General features: G+C 40.3%; 1 protein-coding gene across 1 annotated transcript in view; it reads right to left on the bottom strand.

Annotated features, from left to right (window-relative positions):
* LOC109912344 (serine/threonine-protein kinase 17A-like) overlaps positions 1-18,840 on the bottom strand; it is a 52,550-nt gene extending 33,710 nt beyond the window's left edge. The window contains exon 1 of the mRNA XM_020511768.2: positions 18,256-18,840. Within this exon, the coding sequence (XP_020367357.1) occupies positions 18,256-18,368 (113 nt within the window). The 5' untranslated portion in view covers positions 18,369-18,840. The remainder of the gene's footprint in view (positions 1-18,255) is intronic.
* Positions 18,841-19,355: the final 515 nt, after the last annotated feature.

Here is a 19,355-nt window from a genome sequence, read left to right as displayed (position 1 = left end):
CCAAAATACTTATTTCCTCACCTTTTAACAGTAAAATTCCACTGGTGATGAACGATGAATATAAGAGTTGTTTGTTGCAATGTTCCAACTATATAAACTTTCCACCCATGAATACAAGCTAGGGCAGGTTGCTAGCTGTCACTGTTTGTCACGCATACAATTCATGGTTTTCAAAGAAATACAAGATGTAAAAGCAAACTCCACATATTACAGCAGCATTGGCATGGCTGCAGTACAAAGAGAAATTACTTTTCTTTTAAGTCTGTTATCGTAAAGGAAGAATGTTCTGCTGAGGAATTTATTTTGAAGGCACGGTCTTAAACAATTAAGTCTCGATTCAAAGAGGGCCCTAGGGGCACCTAGGAATGGTTATTTTACAGTAATTGCTACAGCGTGAATGTGATGTTTCCTTAATTTACATTGTTTTTGAGTAGAACCAAACTATTTAGCCTCCCATGCCCTCTACAGCATAAAGTGTCCACAATATTGGGAACATTTTCCAGAATTGAATGCCCTCTCTGATAAAGAACCTGCAGGGATTTTGCAGCCTGATAGGTCAGAGGAAGGAAAGGAGACAGTGGCCTGGACATTTTGTCACAATGGAGAGCCATTCCATTGTGACAACAATGGTGATGAGCCCCGAAACCGGAGGCTCCTTCCCTTAAAAACAGCACTTCTCAACTTTGTCCGGGTCGAATCGGTCAGGATTCATGCGCGCGCAGTTCACTGAAACTGTTGGCCACATGAATGATCAACAGGCTCCACGGAAGTGGGATTTTGGTAGGCTTTGTGCGCAGATTGGTAAGAGATGCACTGAACATTGTGCATTTCTTTGAACGAACAGGGTGCCCCTTTCAAGAGGTACCCCTTTGGATCAGGTCTCCAGACACCTTTATAGGGCATAACAGGTCCTATGATGAAGGTCAGGTGCCCTGTGAAACAGTTAAAGGCAGGCATTAACGTGCAAAACGAAAAGTGCATAAACTCACAACAGACCTATCAAAATCAAGTTTCAAAAACACCTGTAACAGGGATTTATCAAAAGTGTTAAGAACATTTGTCAATGGGATGCATCAACAGGAGCTGTTAAACTGTCAAGGCATTTAAACATCCTGCCTCTTAAATCTGTGAAAAATGTTTGGAGTGTTAACTTTTTTTTTTACTATTTCCCATTGTTTGTTGTCATAAGCCTGGGGGCTCCTATTGCTGGATTACTGCTGCATGACTGAATTCACAACCATCCCTCATCACTGTAGAGTGCCTGTTATTTCACAGTTTGATAGTTAGAAAGTCTCCTAGACTCTGAGGTGGGGCTATGAATTCCAGCGCTAGCTGTTGCAAGGGATTACGCACTTGAATCAAATGTCTTTTTGTTATAAAGTCTTTATTCAGTTGAAGGAACGTAATTATAATAAGTGGAGTGTTTTGAATGAGAGCTTTGTTTTCCCCACCAATCTAATGAATTTTTCAATAGACACTTCGAATTTTATTCAATCTAATCTCTGTATAGGTCCTGAGGTGTGTCTTTGGGGAAGTTAGCATGGCAGGTGTGAGGTGATTGCTGGGATGTATGAGGGGCCATATGGATTGGTTTCAACACCATATGGAGGAATGTAGTGTCTACAGGGCATGTGAGAGGCAAGAGTTTTTCACGTTTTATCCTCCACATTGTGTGTCCGGCCCAACTCTGCACCCACAGCCTCCTCAATATCCTCCCTGAATCTAAATCAGCAACTGCACCCTCCAATCCCCAATCCCAGCCATCTCCATTACGATTGGGCTCATGATGCTGGAAACTCTCCGTGCACCTGACCTGGGAGCATAAATCCACAGCAGAGTTTGTACTTTGAGGAGCAAACAGGTTTTTATGGCTAACTAGGTTTATTTGATATTGTGACGCAAACAGGTTTTTGCTGCTCCTCTCTCAAAAATATATTCCTCATACAGCAGTAAGATTTATCAGACACAAAAATCACTACAGCATGTTCTGGCTTCACGCAATAAAAGACTAATTTGTGTCTCTCATGCCAGGTAATAATGCATTATGGACCCCACAAGATGGCATATGAAGCAGACAAGGAAAATTAATTTGCAGCAAACGCGCATTGGGAGTAGTTAAAACAGCTCGCATAATTGCCTTGCTAAAAATTATTCCCAGGAGGCATTCAGATTCGGTCTCAGTTAACCCCTTTAACAGAACCCTGGCTTTATGGCTGTGGTTAATGTTTGATATTTGTTAGATGTTTACAGAAGTCAGTTTATGCACAAGATGAATAGCATCTGTTCACATGGTGTTCACCTGTTTAAAATGCAGGAAAGTGGGGGGGAGAAAAAACCACTGCCTGAAAATCTGAGGCAGTATTGCTCTGGTCCACGACGCAGTGGGGAAGGTCCACGAGGCAGTGGGGAAGGTCCACGAGGCAGTGGGGAAGGTCCACACTAGTTCTCCCAAATTCAATATCGTCTCTGAGTAAAGCAGAACTTGATATATTAAACAAAATAGGTTGTGTTGCTTATTGCTCTCTTACTAAAACAGAAACTATCTACATTACACACCTGTTGGCATAATTCTCTGTTTTGTGTGATTTCAAGGACAAAAATCAAGGTTCTTTAGGATGGCTACCACACTGAACCAATGTTGAGAGACTCAGCTTTCTAATGACCTGTTGTAATTCTAGACATGGAGGTGACTGCGAGTCAATTGTATATTGATGGAGATTTCATGCAGCCTTTCACTGCTCAGTCCCAACCAATTACACTCTACAATTATATTCTTTACATATGGTAGGGCATCACTTAAATGTAATGAAAATTACGCGCTGGGAGTAGCATGACAAAGAACTGCACCATCCTTTATGAGAAGGTGTAATGACTTGTATAAAACAAAGTGCTGGAAATACTCAGCAGGCCTGGCAGCATATGTGGAGTGAGAAATAGAATCAATGTTTGATTCACAAGACTTCTTCAGAACTGTAATGTTTCTTTCTCCCCAGATGCTTCAAGGCACGCTGAGCACTTCCAACACACTGTTTTTATTCCAGACAGTATTTTACTCTTATTTGTGTACATTCATTGGTAATTGGCTAATGAACACCAAGCTTGTCTTAAGTAGGTACACCTGTCAGAATTGCAAGTGTGTGTTAATCTAGTTTATTGTGTACTTTTCAAGTGGTATCCTGAATTCTGTGGAACGCATCATATAATTATAAATGCCAGGATCTCCTGCTACTCATGATTAATCCCACTGAGCTCCCACTCAGAAGGTCAAGTGAAAGATTTCATGTGCAATTCATTTCTCTCTGAATCCAGAGCACCAGTCCCATCACCATGTGTGCTTTCAGGGTCTGAAAATGGGAATTTGCCTTAAATAAATTACTGGTTGCTTGGTATTAAAATAGTCATGTAATATTACATTGTTGTGACAATCAGAGGTTAATTTTATATTGCCCAAATGCAAAATAATTACAGACAATGGAAAATTAAGGTTAGTACACCCAATGACACTTGGAAAGCTGTTTTGTCTTTGGCTTTATCCTGTACTGTTTGATGAGCAAGCATATTGTGGATGTAGAAACAGGAGGTAGGGTATTCAGTCCACCAGGTCAGTTCTGCCATTCTATCACAACATGGCTGGTTTGTCCTTCAACTCCATCCACCTATTGTAGAAATTAAATTATACATTTTATGATAATCTTATTCTAGCGACTTCTACAGTAGGTGCCTAGGTGCAGTGAGCTATGGTCTTAGGTTAGTAAGTGGTTCTGCAGATGACAAATTAAATTTCTTAAAATATGGTGATCTACAGTTTACAACTCTAATGTTCTCAGAACTAATTAGTCATCTGATGTCATCTCCATCTGGGGGTGAAATTTATCAGGAATGTAACAGGGACAAAGCAAATCACGAGCTGATTTCTTTTAGTGTCTATATTTGAACTTATATTTTCAATTTTAATTTCAAATCAAGTAAAAGGTGACAGTCAGACAGGAAATTAATCAATCAACTAAGTATGAACTAATCTTCGGTGAATTTCAGTGCAGAGAAGATAGGGTGAATTGAAACAAAAAATAAAACCAAATACTGATTTGTTCTGAGCCTGTTTCATACTGATAGCACAGGTCACTTCTACCTCGTTAAATTACAAACATAGAACTTGCATTTAGTTGGATTAAACTATAAACCAATGGCCAGGTTTTCCTTTGCTATGGTGCACTATGCATTTTCAACCACCTGAGTAAAAATAAAGAGGAGAGTCAGCCATAGAGAAATGCCAGTTTGTCAGGAAGTCTGCCTGATTATCCTCCTGAAGGATAACACAGTCAGGGCATAAGTGATAATGAGCATGATTTCGCACAGATCCTTCTTTGACTTTGTCCTTACAAGCCTACAAAATTGTTTTCTTTCCCCAAGCAAAATGTTTTAGATAATTAACATGAATGCACTTTGAAATCTGAAATTGTAATTGAACTGCTCACACAGTGCTGCTGCATTGAGGAAGGACCTGCAGTCTCCAACCGCACAGCACATCTGTTTAATAAATTAAGCATAACATCATCTGTCTTCATTACAGCAGTTGTGCCTTATGCCATTTTACTGTCCTTAAATTAATGACACAAAGGTAGATGGTCAAGCATGGCTGGGATGGAGATGCTGATGAGGAATGAAAAGAAGCCTCAATGGAAATAGAGAAAAGATCAAGTAATGGTTCAAAAAGCATTACAAAAGACAAATGGTGGTCTGGTATTATGACTTTCATGGGAATACCGAGGTTGAAAGAGACAGCATTTTTTTTTTTTAAAGCACCCTGCCCTGAGTTAACGGATTTCGATTTAATTAATTTTAAAACTCAACAATTAAAACTTGCCTTACTACCCCTTGGTGATGAAAGGAGAGCAAAGGAAGGAAAAGGAATTCCAGATCTGCTCTGCAATTTTAGTGATCCCAAATGAGAACTGAATTTATGACTTTACAAAAGAACAGGAAAGGGCTAGACTACATTGCCCTTGACCAAAGAGCTAATATTCATTGTCTTGGTTTATAATACATTGCCCAAGCATTTGAATGAAGTACTGAAGGGCTGCACGTGCTGTGGAAAAAATCGCAATATTCAGGATATTCCAAGGAATAAATCTGAAAATAAAAAGAACACAATACTGCTAGAAATAGAGGTATTTTAGAGTTAAAGTAAGTCCTTTTTTAACAGTGTGACAAAGAACATTTCTCAAATCTTTACAACAAACTATACTGGACAATGATAGGACAATTTACTGTAACACGAGAATAAATTGGCAGATAGGAGTATTGATAAGATCTCTATTACTTTTGAGTTCATGTCATTGATGCCAACACAACTTCTAGACATGCAGAAATTGTAGTCTTTCTGATGCTCATGTGGCTGTACCTTGTATGGAAAACAGTGGGTCTTTACATGTCTATACAAAGGTTTGGAAGAACACATTAAATGGAGCTTTTTAACATACACTTCTCCTCATCCAAAAGTTAAACAGGAAAAGTTAAACAGTTAAACAGTTCAACAATCCAACAGGAAAACTTAACCAGATATTGTCCAATGCTGAAAATTAAAAAGTAAAATTAGATTAATAAACAAAATCAGAGAATCCATAATCATTCATGGCCTATTTGTAGTTTAAGTCAAAATCTTTGTGGGCCACCAAACCCAGTGTGCAAAATTGGGGCTAAGTCCTCAACTATATTCACAAGCAGCAATTGGCATGTCTTTGTCATAAATTTGCAATCAGAAAATCAAGGGCTTTTTCCATGAGTGTAGGCTTGTTAGTGCTCAACCTAAGTTTCCAATTTCAAGGAGCGAATATGGAGGAGGGTTTTGGTTCCTTTTAGCTTAGGTTGTAATCCAAAAAGGACAACGAGATGAGGCATAGCAAACAAACTGGCACTATGATGTAATCCCAGTTCCCTTCCATCTATTCAGAATGAACAAGTACTTTAGATGACATGATTATACAAGTTCAATTCTGACCAACATCTTTGGATAGCATAGGTGCAATAACTTTGGAAGCTGCTTATTCAGGTTCTAAGCAAAACTGTAATATTTCCATTTTAACTAACATGTTTATTCCACACTAGTACAAAAGCTGTTGACATGTATAGTACAGTAACTTGTTTCCAATAAATCTAGACATTATTTATAACTGGGCTTCTGTGATTAAACGTTCAAGCTCTTTTACTTAAATCGTACTTTAATAATTATACAAACAAAATCAGCTTTCCTTGACACTGCACATCATTTATATTACAAAGTCAAGTTACAGAATTGACATTGCAATTTATACAACAATGTTGACAGTACAGGGGGAAACATATTTGAGAGATCAGGAATAAGGGAGGAGGATACAGACACTTAATTAAACTGAGGTCAGACCTTAATATAAGATATGCTAGTGTTTACACAACAATTAAATGCAGCACATGTTATTTGGAAGCCTATGACCTCCATGTTGTACTTTCCTTCATTTTGCTTTTCCTGGTATGAAGATTATTGGAGGCCAGAGACACAGAGACACAAGGAAATTTTTTTTAAAAATATATCTGTAGTTTTAAGAGGATATCCAATGTGTCTCCAACAAAATACATGTCTCCAAAACCACTGAGGCACCCAAGGTCTCGTGCCACATTATACCACACAGACCATTTATGGGAATGCTACCAGACCACCATTAATAGCACGCTCAAAAAAGTGGTTGTGGTGAGCTTATTGAACCTGGAAGGAAAAGGGGTGCTTCATTTGTAAGATCATCACGTTCAGCACAGCAAATGTAACAGGACTCTGCAAAGTCATTAGAGGAAATTCACAGAAGCAGATATGAAGTTACTCAATGTATCCACATATCATTGCTCAACGGATATTTGAACAACAATTTGCTAAAAACTGGGTGATGTTGATATTACCCAACCAATAAACCATTATTGATGCTTTATGATCACCAGCACGAATAGAGAATCTTAGATATTGCAATATTACAGTTGTGAGCCGTGAGACTATGATGGTTACATTGTTTCGGGATTTGAAGGGGTGTGTGTGTGTGTAAGATATACATATTACACAGACACAGACACAGACACACCCTTTCCCCAGCAGTATTTTGACAGTCAGCACAACTGAAACTAGACAACTCACAAGAATTGTTCTATCATCAGATCTTAGACACATCGAGAAACCTACTTTTTTTATTCACCCACTGGGCACGCATGTCACTGGCTGGCCTGAGGAACTCCTAAAAGAAATGTCCTAGAGCTGAGATAACTGATCTCCAACAACCACAACCATCTTCCTATGTACCAGCTATGACTCCAACCAGCAGAGAGTTTGCCCTGATACTCACCGATTTCAGTTTTGCTAGGGCTCCTTGATGTAATGCTCAGTCAAATGCAGCCTCGATATTAAGGGCTGTCACTTTCACCTCACTTCTGGAATTCAGCTCTTTTGTCTGTGTTTGAACCGAGGCTGTAATGAGGTCAGGAGTTGGTGGTCCTGGTGGAACCCAAACTGGACATCACTGAGCAGGTTATTTCTGAGCACGTGCGGCTTGATAGCGCTGTTGATGACATCTTCCATCACACTTTACTGATGACTGGCAGTAAACTGATGGGGCAGTAATTGGTTGGGTAGATTCCTCCTGCATTGTGTGTACAGGACATACCTGGGCAATTTTCCACATTGTTGGGTAGATACCAGTGTTGTAACTGTACTGGGAGAGCTTCGCGAGGGGACCGGCAAGTTCTGGAACAAAAGTCTTCAGCACTATTGCCAAAATGTTGTCAGGGCCCATAGCCATTGCAAAGTCCAGTGTGTCCAACCTTTTTGGATAGTATGTGGAGTGAATCGAACTGGCTGAAGACTGCTATCTGTAATGCTGGGGACCACTGTGGGAGGCCAAGATGGATCATCCACTTGGCACTTCTGGTTGATGATTGCTGAAATGCTTCAGCATGATCTTTTGCACTGATACATTGGGATCTTCCATCATTGAGGATGGGGAGATTTAGCCTCATCCAGGGAGTTGTTAAATTGTCCACCGCTATCCACAACTGGACGTGGCAGGGCTGCAAAGTCTGTCAGTTGCTGCTTTTGTGGTTTGGCGCACAGGTAGTCCTGTTTGGCAGCTTCACCAGGTTGACACCACATTTTTAGATATACCTAGTGTTGCTCCTGGCATGCCCTCCTGCATTCTCCTTTGAACTAGGGTTATTGCCCTGGTTTGATGGTAATTATTGAGTGGGGGCTATGCTGGGCCATAATGTTATATATTGTGCTAGAGTGCAATTCTGCAGCTGCTGATGGCCCACATAGCCTCATGGATGCCTAGTCTTGAGTTGCTAGGCCTAACCCTAACCCTAACCCTATCGCAGGTGAAGTCTGTCCCATTTATCACGGTGATAGTGCCATACAACATGATGGAGGTTATTCTCAATGTGAAGGCAGGACTTTGTTTCCATAACGACCATGCAGTGGTCACTCTTACCAATACTATCACAGATAGATGCTTCTGTCAGGTCAAATCTGTCAGCTGCAGAGGTCAAGTATGTTTTTCTCTCTCATTGGTTCTCTCACCACCTGCCGCAGACTCAGTCTAGCAGCTATGTCCTTTAGGGCCCGACCAGCTCGATCAGTAGTACTGCTGCTGAGCCATTCTGGGTGAACATTGAAATGCCCCATCCAGAGTACATTCTGTGTCCTTTCCACCATCAGAACTTCCTCCAAGTGTTGTTCAACATGGAGGAGTACCGATACGTCAGCCAAGGGAGGGTAGTGGATGGTAATCAGCAGGAGGTTCCCTTGCCATGAGACTTCATGAGGTCCGCAGTCGATGTTGAGGACTCCTTGATCAACTCCCTCCTGAATACATACCACTGTGCCGCTGCGTCTACTGGGTCTGTCTTGCAGATGGGACAGGACATATCCAGGGATGGTGATAGTGGTGTCTGTAAGGTATGATTCAATGAGTACGAGTATGTCAGGCTGTTGCTTGACTAGACTGTGACACAGCTCTCCCAATTTTGGCACTAGCCCCCAGAAGTTAATAAGGAGGGCTATTTCTGCCATTGTTGTCTTTTCCAGTGTCTAGGTCGATGCAAGTGGTCCATCTGGTTTCATTTCTTCACTGAGACTTCGTAGTGGTTGATGCAACTGAGGGGCATGCTAGGCCATTTCAGAGGGCAGTTGAGATTCAACCACATTGCTGTGGATCTGGAGAGTCACATGTAGGCCAGACCAGGCGAGGTTGGCAGATTTCCATCTCTGAAGAACATTAGTGAACCAGATGGGATTTTCTGACAATGGTTTCAAGGTCATCAGTAGATTCTTAATTCCAGATATGTGCTGAGGCAGATTCAAACTTGGCTCCCCAGAACATTAGCTGAGTTTCTGAATTAAGAGGCTAGTGATAATACCACTAGGCCATCGCCACCTTACTTCAGTAATAAGAGCAAGGAAGGTTACATTTGTAAAGCTGAATTGCTTATTTTCCCAGCATATTGTAGTTCTATCATTAAAGCAACTTTGTATGAATATTTGTTTGATTATCTCTGGAAAGTCAGTCTTCCCCAGTGTTTGGAAAATGGTTCCTGCACAACTTGTTATCCAGACAATCAGGATTCAAAGAGGTGAAATTTTGAAAACATTGCATTTATACCACTGAGACAAGTTGAGATACAATTACCATGAGTGGATATAATGTGCAAAGACAGGGTCTTATGCTGCAGTGACAAACCCTGCCTCTGGGCCAGAAGGTCTGTGCTCAAGTCCCACCAGCCCAGAGGTGTGTCATAACCTGTCCAAAAGTTTTTTTAAATTTAATTTATAACAGGCACAGAAATGTGAAGTCTTGTGACAAGTGAAGTTAAATGGCAATATCAGTATCACCAATGTTTTTCTGTACAGATGTATGGTTGGAATCATAGAAAAGACAGCATAAAGGAGGCCATTCAGCCATCACGTCTGTGACAGCTCTTTGAAAGACCTCTTCAGTTAGGTTCATTCATCTGCCTGTTCTGTCCTTCAAAGGTTAAGAATCAACTTTGCCTTTGTAACCAATAAAAGGAATAGTCTTACTGATATACATTAACCAAAAAACTTTTACAACACACAAGTAAAGGTTGCAGCTCGTTCATATGAGAGACTTTGAACAGAGGTTACAGAGTTGACTGTTCTAGGTCAATGCAAGAACTTCATCCACTGAAAATGTGTAATGCCAATGTATGTTTTCAGACTGGTAAAAGCTATTTTATTGAGCCTGTTAAATTATAGCACCTCTCTAAGTTGCAAGAAGGCAATTGCTCTTAAATTACAGTCAGCTTTACACAATTGATCTGCAGTGGTTTCCTAGGACTAACACAGAAGGTGATAGTAGATATAAAGCTGGATCAGGAACACAAAGTCCAGCTCCTTTTGAAGGAAGATCAAAAGGTTAATAAGGGAAACTGGTCAGTGACACTCAATGTAACTTTAGATGCTTTTTAATGTCCTTTGGCTCCTGGCTCTGATGTCACCTGCAGTCCAAGGCTTAGGCTAAAAATACCCACTTCCTTTTACCGCTTGGGTCTTACTGCGTGGTCTCATCCTGACTGTGCCTTATAAAAAGTGCTTCACTGCAACTGCCCAATGATACATGTGTCTTGCGCACTAATACCACTAGTTAACAATACCTGCTGAGAATTGTGTCATGATACAGTGATCAGTATGTCATGATCATGTTCCACACGTGCATCTCTTCTGCTGCTGGCACACAGGGGCACTAACAGTACATTTAAAGATTCAGAACAGCTGTATTCTTCCGTCACTTTCTCTTTGATGTAGCTTGTAGCCCAAAAGGCCCTAGTGAAAGCTGTAGACAGTAAGTTTGACATATCCTAATCCAACCATTTGAAGGAATTTAATCTTGTGCAATAAATATGATCTTAAAGCTTCCATAATTCTGAATATTAAACTCTTGACAAAACGTTAGTTTTGCATTTAAACTGATACCTCCATTTGCACCACTATGATTCCTAGAGACAGATTTTCCACAGGGACTCTTCTGATCTTTGATTGTAATTTTGATGTAAAATCATTGAAAACCTTGGAAAAGCTGAAACCAAAAGGGTATTAAATCTGACGGTGAATAATGCTACTTGAGATTATTTTTATAACAATAACATTGTTAAAGTCATCAACAGATCCAGAAATTAGACTTGGGATAAAATGACAAGATTGCCAGTTGTGGACATCTAAATAGAATGGAATCAAAAACATTTCAATGGCAAAATACATGTTAATGAATTAACCATGGAGCCCTAGCATCATCATCAATAGAAGTACTGACTGCAAGGAGTTCAATTTGAGAGTAGTGTTGTTTAAACAGTCAGAAAAGAAAACTAAGGTGCCAGGAATGGCAAATCTAAAAATCTAATCCTTTTTTTCCCAGGTCATGCTCCCCCAAAGCATGGTGAGGGTGCTTGCAACTTAATTCAAGATAAACACTTTCCAACTACTCTTCAAATATCCATTGCAAGCAGGGAAGCAAACACTGCGATAGCAGTGTCTTCAAGACATTTTCAATGCAGGTGGCTGGCACAAGGTCAAAGACAGGGGATAGCAATGTGTCAAAGACTGAAATGTGCAGATTAGCTGCTGCCTACAGTTTAATTTCCCTCTACAGGAAACTGGCTAAGTAACTGACTCAATAATGCTTAAGACACAGCGAGTGCAGTTTTGCAACGAGGATGAATGCAATATTACTAAAACTTTTGGCACTTTATTATCATCCTGTAACATACAATGGGCTGACCTCATACTACCATCAGAAAGAATGATCAAATGACAAGCATTTATCACAAAACAATACTGACAGAGGCAATCTTTACAATTCATATAACCTAAGTTTTAAATACAAAAAGGGAAAAACCTTAACATGAAGTCTTAGAAATTTCCCTAAAGGATTTGCATGATCTTAGCTTTCAAGATACTTTCTAATTATTCTGTCCAGAGATGTAATGACATGTCTGGAGCAGGTGGGACTTGAACCTGGACCTCCTGGCTCAGAGGTAACTGCCATTACACCACAAGAACCCTAATCTTGGCATTCAACACTGTGTTTACTAATCACATGCGGACTCCACTAGAATTAAGAGCAACATACAATTTGCAATACATCAATGGGAAACTGCATAGCCTGAGAATGATTTAATCTTTAAATTTAATTTCACTTCCTCTGTCTCTGAGTGGGTAACTCATCAGAGCCAGGTCAACAGTGGAGCTGTTTTGTGGTCCCATCACCCAGCAGAGGAAGTGGAAAATAGTCAGCATTCCAGTTCTTAATGACTAATCAAATACTCCTGACGGAGAGGCTTGTGTGCGAGAGAGAAGTACCATTCATTCTCCAATGTGACAGGGGAAAAACAATTGCTTTGGACAAGATGTAGGGAGCTGATAGCTCCTTGGGATTGCACTCCAGTTTGGGTTATCAACACAGAAAAAAAGGGTGAGGTTTTAAATGAAAGCACCTAGGAAAATACTGACCTGGCAGCAGACAGAAGTAGTTATCAGGAAACAGGCTGACTACTTCCCACTACCACTCACCACGAGTTCTCTGGCAACACTGTCAAAGGAAACAAGTCAATTTGCAAAAGGCCCAGCCCAACAACAATGCTCTTTAAGTTCCTACATTTCTCAAACTATTTCTCTGTAGTGTTTTGCTCATCTCCGTAAAAGCGTGCACCACTCTGAAGAATGAATTTGGCAGAAAATTTCAATCTTCTTGCCTAATATAGACATTCAGCCGACTTGTCCAAACACCAACATCAATGGCAAACTCAGTGAAGACCGCATTCAACTTGAAACACGTATAATCTACAACGAATGAAAAGAAATTGCCCAGGGTATGGACATAGATCTCCTCGGATTTCGGTTGTGCAACAAGGAAGTGTTGAATGAGCCAGTGTTAAGTAGATTTCCTTTCCCCACAGAAGGCAGCTGACTATCTGTATCGAGCTTGTGTGTGGGTCTGATGTTACCATATCAATTTCTCCCTCACAGCTGCAGACTGTGGTCAACAGATTCTAGGCTGAAATCTCACAATAAACCAAACACCATGTATAGAAGAAGAACCTTTAATGTGACTTACACCTAGGTGGATTATGCATCTGTACTCTTAAAACATAAAATACCTAAATATATATTCTGTCCTTCTGGTACCAACTGTCCTCAATTTAATCTCAATTGTGATTTTGTAATAAGTCCTACGTATTTATTATCAACATGTTCCTGTTCATTGTGTTGGAAAACAGGAAGCAGATTTCCTGTTCATTTTGACACCCTTGTGTCTGCAAGAACCAAATTCTACTGCAGGTTTTTTGGGGGCTCAAGGTGTCCATTCCACTGACCCTGCAGAGGGCTTACTGCTTTTTTCCAATGCTTTCCCTCACTAGGCAGTTGTACAGGGAAACAGGCCATTGCTGCCAGTGGAGAGAACAAGTATTTTTGAATGGGGTTTTCCTCATAAGGTCATTGTGCATGAGTTAGCAATGCATTGCGTACGCACAGTGATTTTGGCTTTTTCAAATCTCAAATATTTTGCTCAGCCTAATTGGGGAAGGAGACGGAAAAGGGCAATGAAAATTTGAGCACTAAATGTATACATGGACACAGTCCGAGTAGATAGCATCTGAATTTTTTTTTTAAAAATACATGGGATTCATTAATGACTCCACATGCCTTTCCACCCTTCCCCTTTCCAAGGTACCCCTTGGCAGTGAGATCTTTTGGGTCTTGAATAACTCATGGGTCAACTATACTGGATTGTTCAGTATTCCAAAAGGATGTCAGACTCTGCAAACCAGGAAACTAAGCCCACATTCTTTTGCAATTCTAAACACAGTACTAGACTTAAATGCAAATGAATCCTTACATCATGTCCTAATATGGAGAAACAATGGATGTGGTGGGGGGGGGGGTGGTTTACAAGAGCAGGACATTTAGAAACAGCTTCTGTCTACTATTTAGCAAGCTGCAGCAGCAAACTTCAAAACAGATGCTAATTTTGCAATAAAGGCCTAAATAAGGCTCTTTCAAGTTTTGTTCCCCATCTGCAAGCTTTCAGGAGCAAAATCTGTGTCTCCTCTTTGGCCCTGAGCAGGACTAACTAGAGTGTGACAATGAGCAAGATTAAATCTGTATTAAGTAAAAGAAAGAGTCTATGCACACGCAATGCCATCCAATCCAGTTCTTGAAAGCGTTACTTAGTTCCTAGTCAGGAGGGGAGTTGAAAATATGAAATATCAATTTTTTGGGAAATTAACCGAAAGCAGAAAATCTAATTTCCTGCTTTGGGAGCTAAAAAAATACGATAGTGCAAGTACTCATCAACGACTGTACAGCAACATAATATTACAGATTTGTAATTAACTTTATAACCTACTTGTTTTAATCCCTAAGACGACCGAATAAAGTGCTACAATTCTACTTTAATTAAATTAATTGATTTACATCTTCATCTGCAAGGATCTGCCTTTGCAGTCAGAGGCAGGAAGATACAGGAACTGTTCTGGCATGATGCCCAGATCTAACCAGCAAATCTCTGTACTGGTCTTAAACAGATAGCTGGCAGTGTCACCACAGATTCCAATCTGGGGATTGCTCCAACAGAGAGAACTTGTGTTGAGGATAATACAGATCACGGAATGGGAAGGAATCCTGTAGCTGCACAATGCAAGACTTCTCAAGCCATGTTATTGTGAAGAGGCTATTCTCCAGAAATATACCTGCCTTTCCTTCTTCAGCAGCAGCTTTCTCCTGCAGATTAACAATCTTCACCAGACAGTTGGGTTAAAAGGCATCAAAGCTCTATTTAGTTTAGCAACATTCTAGTTTATTGAATTACAAGAAAGTTGTGGTCATACATTCTGAATGAATAAATCTGAGGAAGAAAATCTGAGTGTTAATGCGATCAACACTGCAGAGATTCACTGGAGGATAATGATTTCTTCATTCCAATCTGTGTTTTGGTTATAGAAAATCTAGTCTCGGTCATATATGCAATTAAATCAGTCTGATCATAAGTGAATAACTTTAAATCAGAGAGATATACACTTATGACTGTGTTTTTCTTTTAAGTTTGCACAGGAAAGTGGAAAACTTTCAGCCTTTTAATACAAATTTAGATTGCTTTAAAGGGCGCGCCATCCTGGAAAAGTGAACACTACTGTCAGCAATTTTGAAACTTTCCGAAATATATTGTTACTGTAAAAGCAACTGGTGTCTCTAAAACCACCCCGCTGGATAACCCCAGCTATGTAATTCTTATTCTGAGAAGGTCTTTTATTAAATAATACGACACCTTAAAAAAAAGTGCAGAATCCATGCTTTGCATTTTGTGCTGTCCGTACATTTTAGATCATGAATTGACTATTGCTGCATTTTAAGATATTTCTACATTTAATCCACACATTATTTTGGTTAAGCCTACTTAGTTATCGTTTATACCACATTAACACTTCTGAGACATGTGCAGACAGGACATTTTTAATATTACAGAATTGTTGCTGGAATTGTTTTTTTTAAAAACTGGACAATTCTTTCCACTGAATTAGTCAAAGAAGCCTAAAATGGTTCAGAGTACTCATAGGAACCTGTGCTTCTACTTCTTGACAACATTGACTGGTATTTATGAACAGAGTGAGTGGGGGGTCAGGTTAGGGTAAGGATTAGGGAGGAATTTCTTCTCCCCGCAGGTTGTGAATCTGTGGAATTCTTTGCCACATAGGGTTGCTGAGGCTGGGCTGAAGCTGTAATAGATTTTAAACAGCAAGGGAGTCAAGGGTTATGGGGAAAAGGCAGGAAAGTTGAAGATTATCACATCAGCCTTGCTCACTGAATGTAGCAGCAGATTCAATGGGCTGAATGGCCTACATCTGCTTCTAGGTATTATGGGATTAGAGTCTTAAAAGCTGCCAAATTGGATTGTTGATGACAGTAAAAGTGGAAACGATCTCAATGCCAGGTCTTTCAGTTCCTGTTAGCTGACTACTTCTGATAGCTGAAGAACAATGATGTGATGGGACACTAGATTGCTGTTTGAATATCACACTTGGAACCATGTCCCAGCAAGACTTGGAATCTTCAGTGAATGTGAAAAGAAAACATTAGGGAAGAGAACACAAGTTCTACTACGGAGAGTAGATGTGCTCAGCTGAGGACATCGCAAACACAGTTTGTTTTGAGCTACAAATGTATTCCCCCATGTATAAATGCGAAAATCATGCTCATCCTTCCAAACATATCTATATATTTTTTATTATAATTTATCTATCCAATTTCTGTATTTCACAGTCAAGTCTTGCAGGGAATTAACAAAACCAGATAAACAGTTACCGTACAACTCTCATTCCTTGTTATAACACTTCCAACAGACCCATCCCCTCCCACCTCAACACACAACAATAATAACATGTACACAGAATAACAGGTCAAAAGTTATCAGATAGGTGGGAATATGGAGTTGCCACTATCAGATGAACCTTGAGGTTACTGAATGGTGGAGTAGACTTGAAGGGGCTGAATGGCCTACTCATGCTTCAATTCATTGTTCCCTAATTTATTAATCATGAAGCCTTAGCAAGTTGTGTGTGTGTGTGTGTGTGTGTGTGTGTGTGTGTGGGTTTGTGTTCTTTTGGGGTGGGGGGGGGTGGTATCTGTATACTTCTATCTCAAGCTGGCTTCTTGTCAGAGTTAGCTTTGAGATATTGCTCTCAATCCATGTATAGTTAGCAATTAGGATGGATTATGAGTTGGAAAATTTTAATGTAGGCAACTAGATAAATTGACTGGTGGTACACACTGATCAATGTTGCTTTATTAGTTTACAGATCCAAGGATGGTACAGAGACCACTGGAAACAGAGGTCCTGTTGCATAACACTTTTTTTCAGGAAAGGTTACTGTTTATTTGTTAAGACTGTGTCTAATTTGGAGATACACAAATACATATCTCAGACATCACTCCCCGACTTTCTAAAGTACATCTCAGGCTGAATGATCTAAAAACTAGCAATCATTCGAGCTTCTTGAAGGTGCAATTTAGCTTCAGCTGTATGTGGGCACTGTTTGCAGATAAATCAGCCTGACCTGACTGAACTCATAAATATCCTGCAGAGAACTTCGATCAATTTGAACTCAGAAAAGACTCTGGCATTCACCACCCTCAGGGTTACAGCAAAGAGACTGAAATCATGGGGAAAACTAGTGCAATTACAAGTGCACAGAACAGCACTGGAGTAAATATCTGCAGAAAACAGGAATTATGTCCAAATTCACAGCATTTATTCCCTAAAATTGTGAAAATAAAGAAAGTATTATGCATTTAAAATACAGACCAGTGAATCAAGTGGCCATCAATCCTTTCACAGAAGGGATACAAAGCACATTACACCAAAACTGTACTCCCAAACTCTACAGGATAAACTGTCACTGGCATGACCACTCATCTAAAAAGCTGCCTTCACTGAGAACAATGTGACTGGCTACTGCTAAGGATGTAAAGGGCAAGTCTGCCATGGACAAAAATAGTTACATTTATAGTCTTCATTGTCCTTAACCTAGAAAATACACATCTTCTGAAGTCTGATAACACCAGGGATGGTTAAATAAAAAATTAATCTCAAATAAAGTGACCAGAATCTCTATTTTCCCTAACTGAACTACAATGCAAGCAAGTAATGTTGAGCTATGATTAAATGTAGCTGTGGTGCTTTACTTTTTAAATGAAATGTTCACTACCTACGGCTGTGCAAAACGCAAAACAACAACTAAGACAGTGAACTGGTGACTATGTTTACTGGCATTGCATATTTTATAAACAAAAGTAAGCCCTGTGCAACTTCTCCAGACTCCTCATGGTGCAGTCCCTTTCAACCTTTGAACAGCAATCTAGAAAAATAACCCTCAGCGTTAGCCAAATCTTTAATTCAGAAACTTTGCCCATTCCTCCATAACACACCCATACCACCCCCCAAAAAGTTGCCCTTAATTAACCCGTGACTTCTTTGGTACAAACTTCTGTCCCCCGCCCCGACAAGAGAATATCGATGTATGTTGTTGCAGATATTTATCGATACGTCCCAGCGATTTATTCTTAGCAATCGATCAGGTCGAATTTCAGACACCACAAGAATGTACTGAATGGGCTGGTTGGAATAAATAACGATAGACCTGAGCTTCCGACGGCTGGCTCCCTTTCACACTTACCTTCCCAGTTCCTTTCCCAGGAGAGTGTAATTACTGTGGAAAGAGTCGGTCCTTATTCGGGACAAAATCTTGGCCACCATCCCTTTGCGGTTCATCATTGCAGTCTCGGGCATTCACCACCGGTCTCAACAAGACCTCCCACTTATCAGTCAAAGCAATAGCCCAGTTCACAATAAAGTGGAGCTTGCAGACAGTTCAATACGATGGGAAATTTAGTTTCTTTCTCCTCGGTGCTGTAGCTTCTACTTTCTAATTAGTGCACTAGGTAGGAGCTAACAATTGTTTCTTTCTTTCTCTCTCTCTCTCTCTCTCTCTCTCTCTCAGTCTTTTGTTTCTGGGTCCTGCTGACTTGTAATTTCAGGCGATGGGGAAATTGTAAGGGATTGAGAAGCCTCCGTCCCCGGCGCAATGAACGACTGGGAGCTGAGGTTTCATTCAGTTAAGTGTCTCCAAGATTTCTAGCAACACACAAGTCGTGGCCAGGCATCAAAACACTTGAGGTCCAAGCGACATCATCCCCGAGAGAGCCAATCACAGCCTACACGGAAGCGGCTGATCTGCTGCAGTGGAGCGACACCAAAGATCCTGAGGCTCAAACTGCAAACTGCACCAAAATGTAGCTTAACATGTGCGCTAGCTTGGCATGTTACAAGCTTTAACTATGAAGTTGGGGTTTGCTCTACCTTCTTATTGTCAAAACCAAACCAGATCAAGAGTACGATCTTCACGGACTAAAAATAAAACAGAAATACTGCCGATGCTATAAGTCTGAATGGACACATGACTGAATGAAATCTGAATGACAAATCAGAAGTGACTGGACAAACTCTGCAGGTCTGGAGAGATAGCAGAATTAATTAAACATGTGGAGTCCAGTGACCCTTCTTCAGAAGCCTCTGGGACGCCCGTGTTTGCTAAAACAAGTCATTGAAAACTCTTGGAGACTGGAATTAGGGACTGAATCTTACCAGAATCAGCTAAATGTTATTTTTGATATAACAAGGTGTAGAGCTGGATGAACACAGCAGGCCAAGCAGCATCAGAGGAGCAGGAAAGCTGACGTTTCGGGCCTAGTCCATTTCTGAAGAAGGGTCTAGGCC

This window comes from Rhincodon typus, chromosome 30, assembly GCF_021869965.1.
Source record: "Rhincodon typus isolate 14 chromosome 30, sRhiTyp1.1, whole genome shotgun sequence".
Taxonomy (NCBI): domain Eukaryota; kingdom Metazoa; phylum Chordata; class Chondrichthyes; order Orectolobiformes; family Rhincodontidae; genus Rhincodon; species Rhincodon typus.
This window is presented reverse-complemented; position numbering and strand designations above follow the sequence as displayed.